The sequence below is a fragment of the Malania oleifera genome, chromosome 1, assembly GCF_029873635.1.
Source record: "Malania oleifera isolate guangnan ecotype guangnan chromosome 1, ASM2987363v1, whole genome shotgun sequence".
NCBI lineage: Eukaryota > Viridiplantae > Streptophyta > Magnoliopsida > Santalales > Ximeniaceae > Malania > Malania oleifera.
Window position 1 is genome coordinate 56950880 of NC_080417.1, and position 17728 is coordinate 56968607.

Here is a 17728-nt window from a genome sequence, read left to right on the forward strand (position 1 = left end):
GACTTTTGAAATACGCTATACTAACATAAAACTCTTTTTAATTATTCATGCAGCTGAATGGTGGATTCATTATGGCTTGTGTGCTCCTGAGCTCCAAAGAATAGCAATTAGAGTTCTTAGCCAGACCACATCAGCTTCGAACTGTGAGCGTAATTGGAGCACCTTTAGCCTCATCCATACGAAAATAAGAAATAGATTAAAGTACATGAGACTACAAAAACTTGTTTTCGTACATTACAACATGAGGTTAAAGTTAAGACGTACAATGAGAAGAAGCCAACGAGAAATTGAAGAGGGTTTCAATCCTATCAATTTGGACTACATTTTCGAAGAAGATGATCCTTTAAGTCAATGGTTAGAGGAGAGAGAGACACCACTACTCGACGGTCAGGACAATTCAAATTGGTTAAATGAAGAGGTTGGTGGTACTACAGAAGGAGGTGATCAACCACCAATAAACGCGCATGATGATTCAAGTTCAAGTCCTGAACGCACACAAAGTGATGACAATCTTGGTTTGAGCCCACCAAGTGATGATGATGGTAATAGTGGTGCTGGAGCTGGGGTTGGGGGGGGGGGTGGCAGTGGTGGTGGTGGAGGCGGCGGTGTAGAATATAATTATGGATATGATACAGGGACATCATTTGGAAGGGATATATATCCTTCTGATCCTTATGGACTACATGACATACCTGAAAATTATGACTTGGGTATTCCTCCAGGGAACCAATCTTCACAACCCAGGAGAAGGAGTGCTCGTGGTGACCCTAGCGATTCTACTGAAGATTCATATGGTGTGGTTCGTAGTTTTGGCGACTTTGGTTTAGATGGTTCATCATCACAATCATATGGATCTCATCCAGCATATCCACATTATGCATTTCGTGACTCACATTTTTATCCCAGTGGATCAGGAATCTCAGGATCTAGTGAGTCTTCTTCTACACACTACCCAGAGCCAGCCCCTGCCCCAACTTATAGACATTATTCAGGAGAATTTTCATCACCAGTACGTTTTCAAGAGCAACAACAAAATGACGCAAACTTGGGTTCATTTAACTATGTATTTCCACAAGGATGGGGAGATAATTTCCCATCCCAATCTCAAGATACAGATGCAAATTATGAAGACCCTCCACGTCATTCTTTTTGGTGGTGACATTTGTTATGTTATAAATTTGTAATATTGTATTCATGTATTTTCAACTATTTATTGATATTTGATATTAATCACTTTTTAAATTCATGTATGTGTAATCACTGTAATGTGTATATTGACTTATTGAGTATTAAGTCTATTGAGTATTGATTCATTTTTAGTAACTTTATGACTTTAATTAATTGATTCTTACATTTCTACATCTTTTTACTCATTAAACTAATGTAAAATATAAAAAAATATGCTTTTTTTTGTAAACAGCGCACTAAAATTAATATAAAAATCGTAATGCCTATTAAAAAGCATTTGTAGGGTGAATGAAAGCCTGCAAAATTCATTAAAAATCATGTATTAATGGATTTCATGCTTATTTTTTAATTTTGGCATGGTTGTGCATGTGTGAAAAAAATTCACGACCGTTACGCCCGCTTCCCGTTACGTAACACCTGCGTCTCCCGCGACCCGCAACACCCGCGACCGTTTCGCGACGTTACCCGCGACCGCGATTTCGAACCATGGCTACTATTTCTTAGCATGTCTCGTCCATCTCCTTTTTCTAAAAGCATCCGTTTTATAATTTTTGAGTTCTTTGGGATGGAGTGCAGTATTTGGCTTATCTTTGGGCTTCTACAATGCAGGCTGTTTTAAGGGTTGCTGTTTTCAGGATGTCACTGGTGACTGGGTGGTATTATTATGTTGATGCTGGTTTTCCCTTTTTCTCTTCATATGTTGGAGGACTTCTTGTTCTCCTTTATTGTCTTTGTTTCTCCCTAGTTTCAATAAAGCTTCTGTCTCTTTATCCTCTCTTTTTTGGCCCATGTTATAGTGTGCTTCATGGGGATGCTTCGGGGAAAATAAACGAAAGAAGGCAAAAATATCAACCAGCTTTGATTTAATGAGATGATTAAGAAGCATGTTTGACCTGGAAGCTGAATTGAATTTTAAGTTATACTGTTCAATGTACTGCAGGGATACAATTCACACAACTGCAGTACAAGTAATGTTCCTAGTATTGTAGTGTTAGGATTCTCAAATCAATTGGAATTTCTAATTAATGTGTTAGGGTTCTTAAATCAATTGGGATTTTCTATTGCATGATAGGATTCCCAAATCAATTGGGATTTCAAATTAATGTGTTATGATTTCCAAATCAATTGGGATTCTATTTAATGTCGGGATTTTTGTTTGATGCGTTATGATTCCCAAATCAATTAGGATTGAGTCCATTAAGGACTTGGATTGGCATATTTACATTCCTAGTTGAGTAGGGTTTCCTACCCTATATATCTGTAACCCTATAGGGCTTTTTGATTCAAGCAAATAACATAATTCATAGCGTTCGGCTAATTTGGAGGCATATCCCCTCAAAGCGATCAACCTTATTTTCTCTTACTATTTTCCCTTCTTTCAATTTCCCCGATTTCTTTACTATAAAATCCTAGGGTCTTATCATTTGCTATCAGAGTCGGCATTCTTGTGGATGCCGTTAACCTGCAAATGAAGGCAAGATCTTGGAATTCTTGATCTTCACTCATACGCAATGGCCTTAGAAAATTCAGCAGTCCCAGATGGAAGCTAGGCTAAAGGCTGAACTTAGCAATATTTTTAAGTCTCAATTTGAAGAGATCTAGGCATTGTTCTCTAAACTACTCATTACATCTTCTCATAAAGAGAGAGAAGATGATGCCTCTATGTCACCTAATCGTATGGAGTAGTTGTACATGCGTGAATGAGGTTACCAAGAAGAGCGTGATCATGGTCCTTCTCGTATGATGGTGGAATTTCCTAGGTGGGATAGTGACATCCCTATCGGCTGGGTTTCTAGGGCTGAAAAATACTTTCGATTTCACCACACTTTAGAAACATCTAAAGTTGAGATTGCTTCTATTAGTCTGGATGGTGATGCTATTCAATGGTATGATTGGTTTGAAGCTCGTTATGGAATGCCTTCATGGGCAGAATTTGTTTTTGGATTACTTGTCTGAATTTGGACCCACTGGATATGAGAATATTGATGGAGAGCTTTCCAAAATTCACCAAACTAGCACTGTCTTAGAGTACCAAACATGATTTGAGTGGCTTTCAAATAACACTATAGATTGGAATGAAATTCAACTTGTTAGTTAGGGGTGAGCATTTGGTTGGTTCGGTTAGTTCAGTTAATTAACCGAATTAACCAAAAATTTCGGTTAAACAATCTCATTAACTAAATCGAACCAAAATTCCATTTTGACTGAACTCAAAACTGACTGAACTAAATTTTGGTTAAATTGGTTAACCGATTTTAACCGATTTAATATTTTTATATATATAAAATATAAAATTTATATATATATAAAATATAAATAATATATATAATATAAAATATATATATAAAATTTAAGTATATATATAATAGAAAATATTTTAATATATAATATATATAATTATTTATTATTAATTTATACTATTCGGTTAATTCGGTTAACCGAATTAATCGAAGCCAAAAATTGAACTGAAAAACGAAAATCGAAAATGAAAATCAAATTGAACCGAGTAAATTTTTAATCGAGCTGAATCGACCGAATTACTTGATTAATTCCATTTTAACCGAATTATGCTCACCCTTATTGTTAGTACTTTTTATTGAAGCTCTCCTACTTGACATTTGTCGTGAGGTCAAAGTGCATCAACCATGGACTATGACTGCTGCAATTTCCCTTGCATGGTTAGAAGAAGAGAAGTTGGGAGGAGAACAACGTCACTCCAATGAGACCATTAGCAAGTAGAATGTTAGCAGCACTATCACACCACCTGCTCCTCGTAGTCCTCCTACCAAATGATTGACTCAAGAGGAACTTAAAGAGCAAGCAACAAAAGGTTTGTGTTGGCGTTGTCATGAAAAGTGGCATAGAGGGTAATGTTGCGAAAAAAGGACAGCTCCTGATGATTGAACCAGTGGAGGAGCTAGAAGAGGTTGAGGAGGAGCCCCCACCCCATTTAGATAAGGAAGGTATGGAATATGATGATAATGATGAATCTATCACTCATGCTTTAGCTGGCTATGCTAATCCTCAAACCGTGAAAATTAGCGGCTTCCTAAACTGCCTACTTGTTACTATCCTAATTGATACTAGTCTAGCACTAATAATTTCCTGGGCACTAAAATTGCTAAAGGGCTAGCCCTATGGAGCAATGTGAAAAGTTTGATGTGACGGTTGCAAATGGAAGGACCTTGAAATGTCAGAGCAAGTGTTTGAAGGTTAAACTTGCTATGCAAAACCATGGGTTGTATGTTGATTTCTTTTTGTCGCCACCAGAAGACTATGAAGTGGTTTTGGGTATTGAATGGTTAAGAATTTTAGGTGATATAACTTGGAATTTCTCTAAACTAATTATGAAGTTTGTCATGAATGGCCAAAGAATGACTCTTAAAGGAAAATGTTGTGGTAATGTCACTACAGTTTCAAGCCATTTGTATGGAGAAGCTCCTTAAAAAGGAGCGACATGGTTGCCTAGTACAACTTTGACTGCTAGAGGAGTTGCAATGTCAATTTGGCTAGGGCAAAGGGCTAGAATCTCTTATTTTAGAATTTTTTGACCTATTTGCAGAGCCATAGGGATTGCCACCTTAGCAAACACATGATCACCACATTCCTCTATTGCTAGGTAGTGTCCCTACTAATGTCTGTCCTTATTGCTATCTTTATTTTTAGAAAGCAGAAATAGTAAAGGTAGTGAAAAAAAATGTCATATGCTGACATAATTCAACCAAGTTTCAATCTATATTCTTCTCGTCTTATTAGTAAAGAAGGATGCTCTTAGCGGATGTGTGTTGATTATTGAGCACTGATCAAGAACACTGTGAAGGATAAATGTTCTATCCTATTGTGGATGAATTGTTAGATGAGTTGGGAGGTGCCCAATAGTTCACCAAATTCGACTTAAGAACAGGCTATCACCAGATTCGGGTACACGAGGATGACATTCAGAAGGCTGCGTTTAGAACTCACAATGGCCATTACGAATTCTTGGTTATGCCCTTTGGGTTAACCAATGCACCTTCGACCTTCCAAAGTCTCATGAATGACATTTTCTGACCTTATTTACGTAAGTTTAGTTTCATATTTTTTTGGATGATATCGTGATATACAACTCATCTCTTGAAGATCATTTAGGTTACTTGTGAACTATACTCACCACTCTTCCTGAGCATCATATGTTTATCAAATCTAAATGCAACTTTGCTCGACCACATGTGGAATAGCTTGGGCATATTGTTTCCTAAGAAGGTTTTTTAGTTGACCCTTCCAAAATACAAATGATGATAGACTGGCCTATTCCACAAATAATCAAAATGCTGCAAGGATTTTTGGGGTTTATTGGTTATTATTGCAAGTTTGTCAAGGATTATGGAAAGATTAGTGCTCCACTGACCATTCTACTGCAAAAGGATGCATTTAAATGGAGTGAGGAAGCTGAACAAGCCTTTGTCAAGCTTAAGCATGCAATGTCCACCACCCCAATTCTTGCCTTGCCAGATTTCAACATGGTGTTCATCATTGAGATTGATACATTAGGACTTGGCATTAGTGCAGTTTTAATGCAAGATAGGCGCCCCATTGATTTTCTTAGTAAGGCTCTTTCTCCATCCCACATTGAAATGTCTATTTATAACAAAGAGATGCTAGTCACTGTGCATATGATTACAAAGTGGAGACCATATTTCATTGTCCAGCGTTTCCAAATCCAAACTGATCACAAGAGCTTGAAGTATTTTTTGGAGCAACGAATCTCTTTCCATGGAACAAAAGAAGTGCGTCACTGAGTTATTGGGCTATGACTATGAGATTATTTACAAGAAAGGGACCAAGAATGTGGTGGTAGTGCATTCTCACAACTTCTTGAAAAAGTTGAACTTATAGCTATTTCTGTACCTACACGTACTACTCTTGAACAAACCAAGAAGGAATGGTGGCAAAATCTAGAGACTAGAGGTATTATGCAAAAGTTACAAAAAGAGGCATTTATAGTCCCTCCTTACTTTTGGGACTCTTTAAACTTACTGTATAAGGGGAAGATTTTATTAGTGCAAATTTAGCCCACAAGCAAACCATACTCCAAGAATAGCACGCTTCACCGGACCGGCTGCAATTCACCCTGGTTCCCTTAGAACCTACAAGTGCATTTCTCTGGAATTTTACTAGAAGGGAATGAAGGGTGAAATCAAGACGTTTGTGGTAGAATGTGATGTTTGTCAACGATATAAAGGGGAAACCATGGTGAGTCCAAACCTTCTACAACCTCTTTCAAGTCTAGAAGAATCTTGGATTAATATCTCCATGGACGTCATTGAGGGACTACCACCTTCTTATGGTAAGTATACTATTTTTGTTGTTGTGGACCGTCTAACAAAATATGCTCATTTTTGTGCCATAACTCACCCTTATATTGCTATAAGTGTTGCTCATACTTTTGTTGAGAATATTGTCAAGTTGCATGGAATTCCTCGGTTTATTATTAGTGATCATGACTGTTAAGATTTTGATTAAAATGAATGACCTAACTTGAAGATAGGTCTTTCCCTCTATTTATAATACAAATTAAGTACATTCCAATGACAGTAATACCGTTACTAACTCTCACTAATTAACATACTAACACACTTAATAATAATAATAATAATAATAATAATAATAATAATAATAATAATAATAAGAATACTAAAAGACATAAATAACCTCTTAACACTCACCCTCAAGTTGGAGCATAAATGTCATATGATCCTAGCTTGTTACAAATAAATTTAACATGAGCACCCCCTAATGCTTTGGTAAACAAATCAACAAGCTGCATATCAGACTTTGTATAAGCGGTAGTAATGAGCTTTTACACAAGTTTCTCTTGAACAAAGTGGTAATCAACTTTAATGTGCTTCATCCACTCATGAACGACCAGGGTTGGAGGCAATATGAAGAGCAACTTGATTGTCACACATAAACTTCATAGGGTGAGAATAAGAAATACCCAATTCTTCCAACATGTTCTTCAACCAGACAAGTTCACAGACAGCGTGAGCTATTGCTCTATATTTTGATTCAGCACTTCTTTTGACCACCACAGTTTGTTTCTTACTCTTCCAAGAAACCAAATTGCCACCGACCAAGATACAATACCTAGTTGTGGGTCTTCGGTCGGAAGGTGACCCAACCCAATCTACATATGTATATCCATGGATATAAATATAATTGTGACCTTGATCATGATAAAAGACCTCTGGTTGCACCTTTGAGATATTTAAAGCATGGTTTTAAATTGTATTCGTGGGTAACGTCGCGCAACGGTCGCAGGTGTTGCGGGACACAAGGGATGCGAGTGTTATATAACGGGAAGCAGGCATAATGGTCGTGAATTTGTTTCACGCATGCACGACCATGCCAAAATTGAAGAATAAGAATGAAATCCATTAATACATGATTTTTAATGAATTTTGATTGCTTTTATTCAACCTACAAATGCTTTTTAATAGGCATTATGATTTTTATATTAATTTTAATGCACTATTTACAAAAAAAGTCATATATATATATTTATATATTATAGTTTGCACTACTTTAATGGGTAAAAAAATGTAGAAATGTAATTAAAATGAAGAATCAATTAATTAGAGACATAAAATTACTAAAAATGAGTCAATACTCAATATACACATACATGAGTTTGAAAAATGATTGGTATCAATAGTTGAATACATGAATACAATATTACAATATAGCACATATCACCCCCAAAAAGAATGACGTGGAGGGTCTTCATAATATGCATCTCTATCTTGCGATAGGGATTGGGAATTATCTCCCCACCCTTGTGGAAATACATAGCTGAATATGTTCACGTTTTTTTGTTGTTGCTCCTAAAAATCTGCTAGTGGTGAAAATCCAACTGATATAGGAGGTGCATAATCTCCTCCTTGACCATATCTTGAATAATATCCATAAGTTGGGGCTGGGGCTGGGGCTGGGGCTGGGGCTGGGCCTAGGTAGTGTGTAGAAGTAGATTCACTAGACCTTGACCCACTAGGATAAGGATGAGATGCCTAATGTGGATCATAGTGTTGAGGTGGTGGATATGCTAGATGATAACTACTATCATGAGATCCATATGATTGTGATGATAAATCATGTAAACCAAAGTCTCCTAAACTATGAACCACACCATATGAATCTTCAGCAGAATCATGATCTCGATATCAGTGACTTCTAGTTTGTGCACCAGGATTCCCACTAAGGCCACCACTAGTAGCACTCCTCCTGGGTTGGAAAAATTGGTACAGTGGAGGAATACCCAAGTTATAATTTTTGGGTATATCATGTAGTCCATAACGACTAGGAGGATATGTATCCCCTACAAATGATGTCCTTGTGTCACACCCATAATCATATTCTGCACCACCACCACTATCATCCCTAACCCCAGTCCTAGTACCACTACCACCATCATCATCACTTGGTGGGCTCAAATCCAAGATTATCATCACTCTGTGCACGTTTAGGACTTAAACTTGAATCATGCATGTTTATTGGTGGTTGGTCACCTCCTTTTGTAGTACCACCAACCTCTTCATCTAACTAATTTGAGTTGTCCTGACCGTTGAGTAATGATGTCTCTCTTTCCTCTAACCATGGACTCAAAGAATCATCTTCTTCGAAAATATAGTCCAAATTGATAGGGTTGAAACTATCTTCGATGTCTTGTTGGCTTCTTCTCATTGTATGCTTAACTTTAACCTTATGCTGTAATGCACGAAAACAAGTTTTTGTAGTCTCATGTACTTTAGTCTATTTCTTGTGTTCGTATGGATGAGGCTAAAGGTGCTCCAACTACGCTCACAGTTCGAAGCTGGTGTGGTCTGTATAAGAACTCTTATTGTTATTCTTCAGAGTTTAGGAGCACACATGCCATAATGAATCCGCAATTTGGCTGCGTAAATAATTGAAGAAAAACATATGTCAATATAGTGTATTTTTTGAAAAATCAAATTTGAACATAAAAATGACAATAGATCCATTCATCCATTATTTAGCTACATTTATCGGGATTTTCTTGTTTCACTGCTAATTGAGCCAATAGGGTTCCAAATGTCTCTTGCCTATCGTGATATAACAACAACTAAAAAAGGAGGTTTGTGAAGTATAATTAATTAATTAGATATATATAATAGAAAATATTACAAAATACTAAAATAATTCATTTTTCAATAAAACCAATACTTACTTGACTAATAGCTCGAATTTGTGTATTTATATCGAGTATTGGCTTGGTTATCACTTTTTAAACCTCATCCATGACTACTCTAGCAACTTCAGGAGAGGGTGGGGCACCATAAAGAAATTAGGGGTTTAGAAAATATCCTAAAATTAAATTTACAAACATATTAATCAATAATAGTGTTTTAATGCAACTATGCATAATTTAAAAGTTGAAATAATAAGAAAATGTATTTACTTATAAAAAAAAAAAGGTATTTTATTTACACTTACTAGCTGTGTGCAAGTGTTGGTGCAATTGAAAACTCCACCAGTTATTAATAATTTTCCAATAATATTTGTATAATCGGAAATCTTTTCGAATGGACAACTTCGCCCTCTCAATTGCCTCGTATATGAAACCCATGGTTGGATTTTCATCACCAGCAACCAATTTAAGAACTTTCACTAAGGGTTCTTATACTTCAATTATATCAGAGGCCTTTTGCCAAAACTCTTTCCCTAAAATGATCTACTTCACATCATATGCTAGGTCTGATTTTCCCATCCCAAACCTTGAGTTTTTCCAAGCATCAGATGTGAACATTTCCCTTAATGCTTGTTTATGCCTAACAATGGTCTCCAAAGCAATAAAGTTGGTGGCAAATGGAGTAATGGCACGACGAAACAATTCTCTATTATTTTTGAATTTCCTCATGAAATTCATTGTCCATGTGTGGTTGTAACTTGTAAATAAAAGAGGTTATTATTTTTGCATCTTCTAAGACCTTCTTCACGTTACTTTTCTTACCAATGTCTTTAAGAATAAAGTCTATGTAATGAGCTTGTTGTGATGCTTGATATTGTTGGAACTTGGGATATTCTTCCTTTGACATGGATATAGTATGTTCCCCCCCACTTGGCCCCAAAGGTGAGGAGTTGGCGGTGGCTGCTTTGGCTGCCTCCAAAGGTGTGAAGTCAGTGGTGGTTGCATTGGCAACACGTGAAGGTCTACCGTGGAGATCCCAACACTGTTCTATGATTACTCCGTCCACAATGAGTGCACTTGCGAGGAGTACCTCTACCTCGTTTGTCTCTACCATCATGACCACTTGAACCACTTCGATAAATTTTGTGGATGTGCGATAGAGAACTAGAATCACCTTGTGTAGCAAAGACTGTCCTCTCAGAGCCAGATGCAAGAGCAAGAGAATGCATGCTAAAGGAAGCACAAAGGACGCGAGAATAAACATTGGCAAACGATGGCAGCTTGGCACTACTAAGTATTTGGAAACAAATTGCCTCAAACTCGGGTTTCAAGCTTGCAAGAACATGAAAGACTGTCGTTTGCTCCCTCTGCTTCTGCATCTCACGAACATTGGCAATTATAGGTTGCACGACATTAGGCCCCTCATGAATATGCTTCATCTCTCCAAAATAATCGGAATGTACTCTTGGGATAGATTATGCATACGTGTAATGTTACTCGAGTATAAAAGTTTGGCATAATCCCAAATCTCCTTGCACGTATCTAGATGCATACACATCCGTGCAATTTGTGGTTCCATCAAACTCCATAAGAGGAAAATTAGGGAAACAATCAAGGCATCTTCTTGAACCCACACTTCTTTTCTCTTCTCATCAAAAGGATCAGATTGGAGCAAGTGGTCAATTTTCCTAATTTGGCTAAATAAATTCGAAGAACTTTAGACCATTGAGCATAGTTCTTTCCATCCAACTTTTGAGTCATTATCTGAGGTAGCGATGTAGGAAATAAATTTTTGGGGTTCATAGATTCCATCCCAACACTCACAAATCAACAGCCACACCAATGTCAAACAAGATGAACAATCAAAACTAATTGGGACAATCATGAACTATGTGAAGCACTGACACAACCATGGACGATGTAAACGACTCTCTGGCGAATATAGCACTGCCACAGCCTCATAAATGGACATACAAATGCTGCCACTGCTCCAAACGAGTCTCAAAGAAGCCTTCACAAACCCTGAACAGAGATTAACGGAGTACTATGAGTGCATGGTTGAAAAAAGATGGATTTTTGAGCAAAAAACTGACCCAACAGCTTGATAATATAGTCTGGAGAAGTAATCAGAACATGGCAAAGGGAAAAACAAAAAAAGAAAAAGAAAAAGGTGGCCAGAAACTCACTCATGCACTGGCGTGTGGGGTTGGCACTGCTGGCATTCAGCCGGTATGTGGGAACTCCTCTGGTGATGGGGTTTTGTGGGGTTAGGCTTTGTAGGGTTTTGTTTTTGGGTATATGGTAGGTTTTGTGAAATAATGAGGGGTGGAGGTGGATCTAGGAAGGAGAGCTGCGGGAATGGCTTTTTTGTTGACGGCTAAGAGGAATAGGGTTTAGGTTGGATTACACTCTAATACCATGTTAAGATTTTGATTAAAATGAATGACATAACTCAAAGATAGGTCTCACTTTCTATTTATAATACAAATTAAATACATTCTAATTACAATAATTCCCTTATTAACTATCACTAATTAACATACTAATGTGCTTAATAATAAAAATAATACTAAAAAACATAAATAACCTCTAATAGTGACATATTCTTTGCTAGCAACTTTTGGAAGGAACTTTTCTGTTTGCAAGGAACACAATTGAATATGAGCATTTCATATCATTCAAAGTCAGATGGGCAAGCTGAAGTTGTTAATAGGTGCCTGGAGACTCATCTTCATTGCTTTGCTAGTGACAAACTGAAGGATTGGGTGTGATGGCTCCCATGGGCTGAATGGTGGTACAATGCCACTTATCATTCCTCCATCAAGTTGACTCCATTCGAGGTTGTTTATGGTCGAGCTCCTCCTGTTCTTGTTAGGTATTCAGTTGGATCATCCAGAATTGATCGGGTTGACAAGGAGTTGCATGATTGAGGCAAAGTTCTTCAGATCCTCAAGGAAAATCTTGTTGCAGCTCAAGCTCGTATGAAACAGCAAGCTGATAAGCACCATACTAAAAGGGGATTTTTAGTGGGAGATTCGGTATTTTTTAGGCTACAACTCTATAGACAGATATATGTGATTATTCATTCTTCAATGAAGTTGGCTCCTTGGTTCCATGGGCCTTATAAGATCCTGGAACGTATAGGCCTGGTTACTTATCGTCTTACTTACCAATAGGTCTTAAGGTACATCCAGTTTTTCATGTCTCTTGCCTCAAAAAGAAGTTAGGGGAGCAAGTTACTGTGCAGTGCCACTTGCCTAATGTTGCACCTACTGGTGAGGTTCAATGCAGCCACAAGTAATTTTAGATTACCAAGTGGTCAAACGTAGAAGTTGGGACATCATAGAAAGTTTAGTTCATTGGTCTCATTTACCATCTGAAGATGCAACTTGGGAAGCTTATCAATCCTTTGAGGAGAGATTTCCAGAGTTTATTGCTACTCAGCCTTGAGGACAAGGCTGATTTGAAGGAGGTGAGAATGTTGGGATTCCCAAATCAATTGGGATTTCTAATTAATGTGTTAGGATTCCCAAATCAATTGGTATTTCGAATTAATGTGTTATGATTCTCAAATCAATTGGGATTCTATCTACTTTTAGGATTATTTAATGTTGTGATTTTTATTTAATGTGTTAGGATTCCCAAATCAATTAGGATTGAGTCCATTACGGACTTGGATTGAGATATTTTACATTCTTAATAGGAGTAAGGTTTCCTACGCTATATATGTAACCCTACGGGGCTCTTTCATATTTAACTAATAACATAATTCATAGCCTTTGACTAATTTGGAGGCAGATTCCCTCGAAGTGATCAACCCTATTTTCTCTTACTATTTTCCTTTCTTTCAACTTCCCCAATTTCTCTACGATAAAACCCTAGGGCCTTATCATGTAGCAGCATTGTTTTAATGTTATTGTGGATCCTATTTTTAGGGGTATCTTGGGTCCTTTTATGATTATTTTTGGGGCTTCTTTTATTTTATTTAGCCAATCATATATGGTCAAGATCTGTTCATTTTGATGGTCAAGATTAATTATTCTTAGGGTTAAGCAAGCAAGGGTTCTGTGTAAGGTTTGTATTGATTTTCTCTGCAGTTTTGAATGAAGTATTATCATTAACATTGCTGCAAAGTGATTGCTGAAAGCCCTGGAGAATGTAAGGTTTTTCTCCTAGGACTGCTTTCTAGAACCTATTATTGTGGGACTAATATTTATTTCCTTTGTTATTTTTGGTATTCTAGTTACTTGGCTCCAAATTAGATTTAAATCCTTAATTTTTTATCCATAATTTCAGATATTCCCCAATTTCCCTCGCAAGTGTATCCCTAAATAAATTTCCCCAATTTCTTCTAATCATCTTGCGTCAATGAGTGACAATATAAGAAAAGACGAAATAAAGCATGGGCTTGTGATTTCACGGATCATCTCCAAGACCCCCACATGAATAGCCAATGTTTGACTCGGCATGGGGAGGTTTGTCATTTGTGTGTGTTTGTGTGTGCCCGCCGCATGTGTGCATGTGTGTGTGCGTTCACTTTCCAACAGATACAAAAAGGATTGAAGATATATGAAAACATTGCATAATGAGAGGTTGAGAAGTTAAGAGGTAGCGTCAATGGATGATGGGATGGAAAGAAATCAATTACAATGGCCTGGATATACATAATGGGATCATCTTTGTCGCACCTGTCATGAGGATGACTGAATTAAGGGCACTGCGAAAAAAATAAGAAGATAAAGATGAACATGGCTTTGGTGAGAAAAGACTTAATAAAATTTAATAGAAGAGGTGGTCCAAATTCAATCTAAATTGACAAGGAAGCATTTGTGTTGCCATTTACAATCCCAGGTAGTTGGAAAAAAAACTTTAAGTTGTGTTTGGGAGCATGGATTTTGGGCATTGAATTTGGACTTGTACGAAACTGAATACATTTTGTATTGTGTTTTGCTCCCATCTCCACAAATCCAAATCGAAGGTCTGAACTCCAAGCTGCCAAACACTTAGTTATTGTGGTGGGATCCCAACCACCATATTCACAATTGGGTTTACACCTCCAGCCTAGGCTAGTTGGTGGGAGGGTGGGGAATGGGACATTCTAGAATCAAGCCTTGTTACCAAGACAGAAAAAGCAAAATAATTAAAAAAAAATAGGTGGGTTATAGTATGATTTTCTGTCAAGAAATAAAGGCTTTCAAATATTCTTTTCATTTATTATATTTTCCATTTGTAGCAAATATATCAGCTTTGAAATATGTCATGCTTTGTCCACCATTATCCTAATCAGCTATTCCCCCAGAATATCTCTTGCGTAGACACATTGAATGTCTACTTAGTACAGTTTTTCTTGATAACCATCTCTCTCTCTCTCTCTCTCTCTCTCTCTCTCTCTCACACACACACACACACACACATGCACACACGCGCAAATGCACTCTCACCGACTCAAATGCGCACATGCATAAAGAACATGAACAGCAGCACAGACACATTTATGCACAAATCTGATTGCATTGACATTAGCATTTTATCATGTCAAATATTATAATTCATCTCTCCTGCACTGCATTGCCGCAATGTTGCTTTCTATTGTATGGTACTACTCCATATATGTAGATATTTTCGAGCCTATAGCCAGCAGTCTGTTGGTTCTAACCTCATGTTTCTCTTTCTCAACCTGCAGATCAATCGCCTAGAAAGTGAGTTCTCCTCTTATAAAGTCCGTGCTCATGCACTTCTCCAGAAGAAGGATACAGAATTAGCTTCTGCTAAGGACTCTAAACAACTTAGAGATTTAGAGGAAGCACTAAAAGTATGTGCTTAAACCTTTCCATGTCTTATATGATGAATCAAATTGTTGGATTGATATAATAGAAACTCAATATTTCTTTGCAACTTATCACATTTCTTTTATCCTATAGGAGGCTGAAAAAGAAATCATGTTGGTATCTGTGGAAAGAGATAGGGCCCATAATGATCTTCAGGATGCTTTAGCCAATCATGACAAAGAACTTGTGGCAAGGTAATGTTATTACTCAAAATTATTACTGTAGAATTTATAGTCCAAAAGCCATTTTAAGTGTAATTGCTATATTTTCCTTATGATTTCTCTCTTATTTCCTTTCTACCATGGGAAGTGTTCTTTAGAAAAAAAATGAAGTTTAATAGATTGCTTGAGATGGTCATTATTTTATGTAGTTCCAATGATCGCAAAATGCTGCACACAACTTCGAATGACAATATGACATTTAAGAAACCTTATTACATACAGACAGGGTGTTGAAATTTTTCTTTGCCTGTATAGCTTGGTTCACACTGAGTCCATTTGTCAAAGAAGATTTGAGAGCATAAAAAAACTCCAAATAGTTTTTCAAACTGATCTACACCATGTGCAAAGGTGAGAGTTTTCATTTCTCCCCTCCTCTCTCTTGGGTTAGTAAGGAGGCCCATTGGCTCCAGCTACACCAGCAGCAGGGCCATCTCTAGGGCTGCAAACTAGCCGAACCAAGCTGAGCTTCAGCATGTTCAGGCTCAGCTTGGAAAAAAAGTAAGTGGGCTCGGGATCGGGCTCGTTTCAATTTGAGCTCAAAAATCAAGCTCAGGCCTGGCTCAAAATTTTAATTTGCAGCTCGGGCTCGGGTCGGCTTGGCCTAAATCAAAAACCAAAACTAAATCAGTTTAATATTTAAAATTTTGAAAATCACCATTCAAGCCCCTATTGCTGGGCTTGCAAGAAGATGGCCAATTTAAATTAGCCCACTAATAACATAACGGACAAAAGGCCAGCAAACATGCAGGCCTGCCTGTGGCTAAGAGTGGAAAATGAGCAGGCCCATAATGAAGCCCACACATTTTGAGATGATGGGTGGATATGTAGTTGGGCAGCAGCTTTTATCAACTGTGGAGGAGCCAAATTTTCATTGGTTTCTTGATGTGGGACAATGTCTTCCCACCTTACAGCCCTTTCTATGCTCTGGCCATTGACTCTGCAGCCTACAGTAATTCGAAGGACAATCCAGCTAATTCTCTTAAGTTCAAAATCCCTATACCAACAATGCCAATAACAAGTCAAGCACCACCCCCCCTCCCCCAAAAAAAAGCAATGGCAATAACAACTAACAGTTGCAGTTGATTTCCTTGGAGTCTTTGTCCATCCAGCAGGAATGCCAGGAACCTGCGCAGGAGTATGATGAAATGCACCCATTTTTTGACACCAAGCATGTGGTTTTTTTCCGCTAACTCTCAATTCCCATGATTCCCATTTCCGACATTGGCAGATGGAAGTCTTCTTGGGTCTCTCCTAAATATAGGCCCCTTTTTTCCAATGTAGTTAATGAATTTATATAACTAATTATTTGAGAGTTTGCCTTTTGGATGATTTGTGCGAAGCAATATTTAATTTAGCAACTTAAATTAAATAAATAATACATTGTAAGTACTAAATTTAAAATCAAGTCCATTATCGAGCCTAACCGAGCTGTTCATGAGCCGAAATGAGCGAGCCCGTCTGTGTTCACACTCAGCTTGTTTACCGAGCCTGCAAATTGGGCTTGGGAATGCTCATTAAGATAATAAACGAGCTCGAATGAGCTCTTATTGAGCCGAGCTCCCTTGGTTCATTTGCAGCTCTAGCCATCCCAAAGCAAGTTTGAACTGTGGAACTTCTATGGTGGGAGTCCCAAGGTGAAACTATTGGTTGTTCCCTATGGGACCTTCTACTGTCATCTCTTGAATGATGATTGAAAATTTGGTTTGTGCCTTCTATGATGTAACCAGCCGAAAGATGGTAATATTAGTTTATAAGATCATTGCTAAATTGCTAGTTGATAGGTTGACATGGTATTAGATGATGCTATTTCTAAGGCTCAAAATGCATTTGTGGGGGGTTGGCTGATTGTGGATGCAATTTTGGTTGCTAATGAGGTTGTGGAGGAGTTTTGTAGGAAGAGGAACAAGAGCATTAGTTTTAAACTGGATTTTGAAAAATCTAGGGTTAGTTGGAATTTTTTGGATAAGGTGTTGACTAGAAAGTGTTTGGGGAGAGATGGTGGAATTGGATGAGAGGTTTCTTGTCTAATGCTTTTTTCTCTGTTGTTGTGAATGGAGAACCTAAATCATTGTTTAGAGCATTGAGAGTTGTTAGACAAGGGGATCCTTTATCTCCTTGTTTGTTTGTTTTGGTTGATGTTTAGAATGATGGAGAGGGTGATTTTTAAGGGTTTAATTAAAGGGTTGGAAGTGGGTAGGGAGGGGGTTTGTCTGTCCATCTTTAGTTTGCTAATGATACTATGTTTTTTTATTTGTGATCATAGATATTCTTTGTTGAACATTTTGAGACTCAAATATTTGAGAGGG

At 37.5% G+C, this 17728-nt stretch overlaps 1 protein-coding gene across 2 annotated transcripts in view; it reads left to right on the top strand.

Annotated features, from left to right (window-relative positions):
• Positions 1-17728, top strand: part of LOC131161059 (protein GRIP) — a 79952-nt gene that overhangs the window by 52104 nt on the left and 10120 nt on the right. For both annotated transcript variants that reach the window (XM_058116889.1, XM_058116890.1), the window contains exons 11-12: positions 15057-15185; positions 15295-15395. In XM_058116889.1, coding sequence (XP_057972872.1) covers positions 15057-15185; positions 15295-15395 — 230 coding nt within the window. The remainder of the gene's footprint in view (positions 1-15056; positions 15186-15294; positions 15396-17728) is intronic.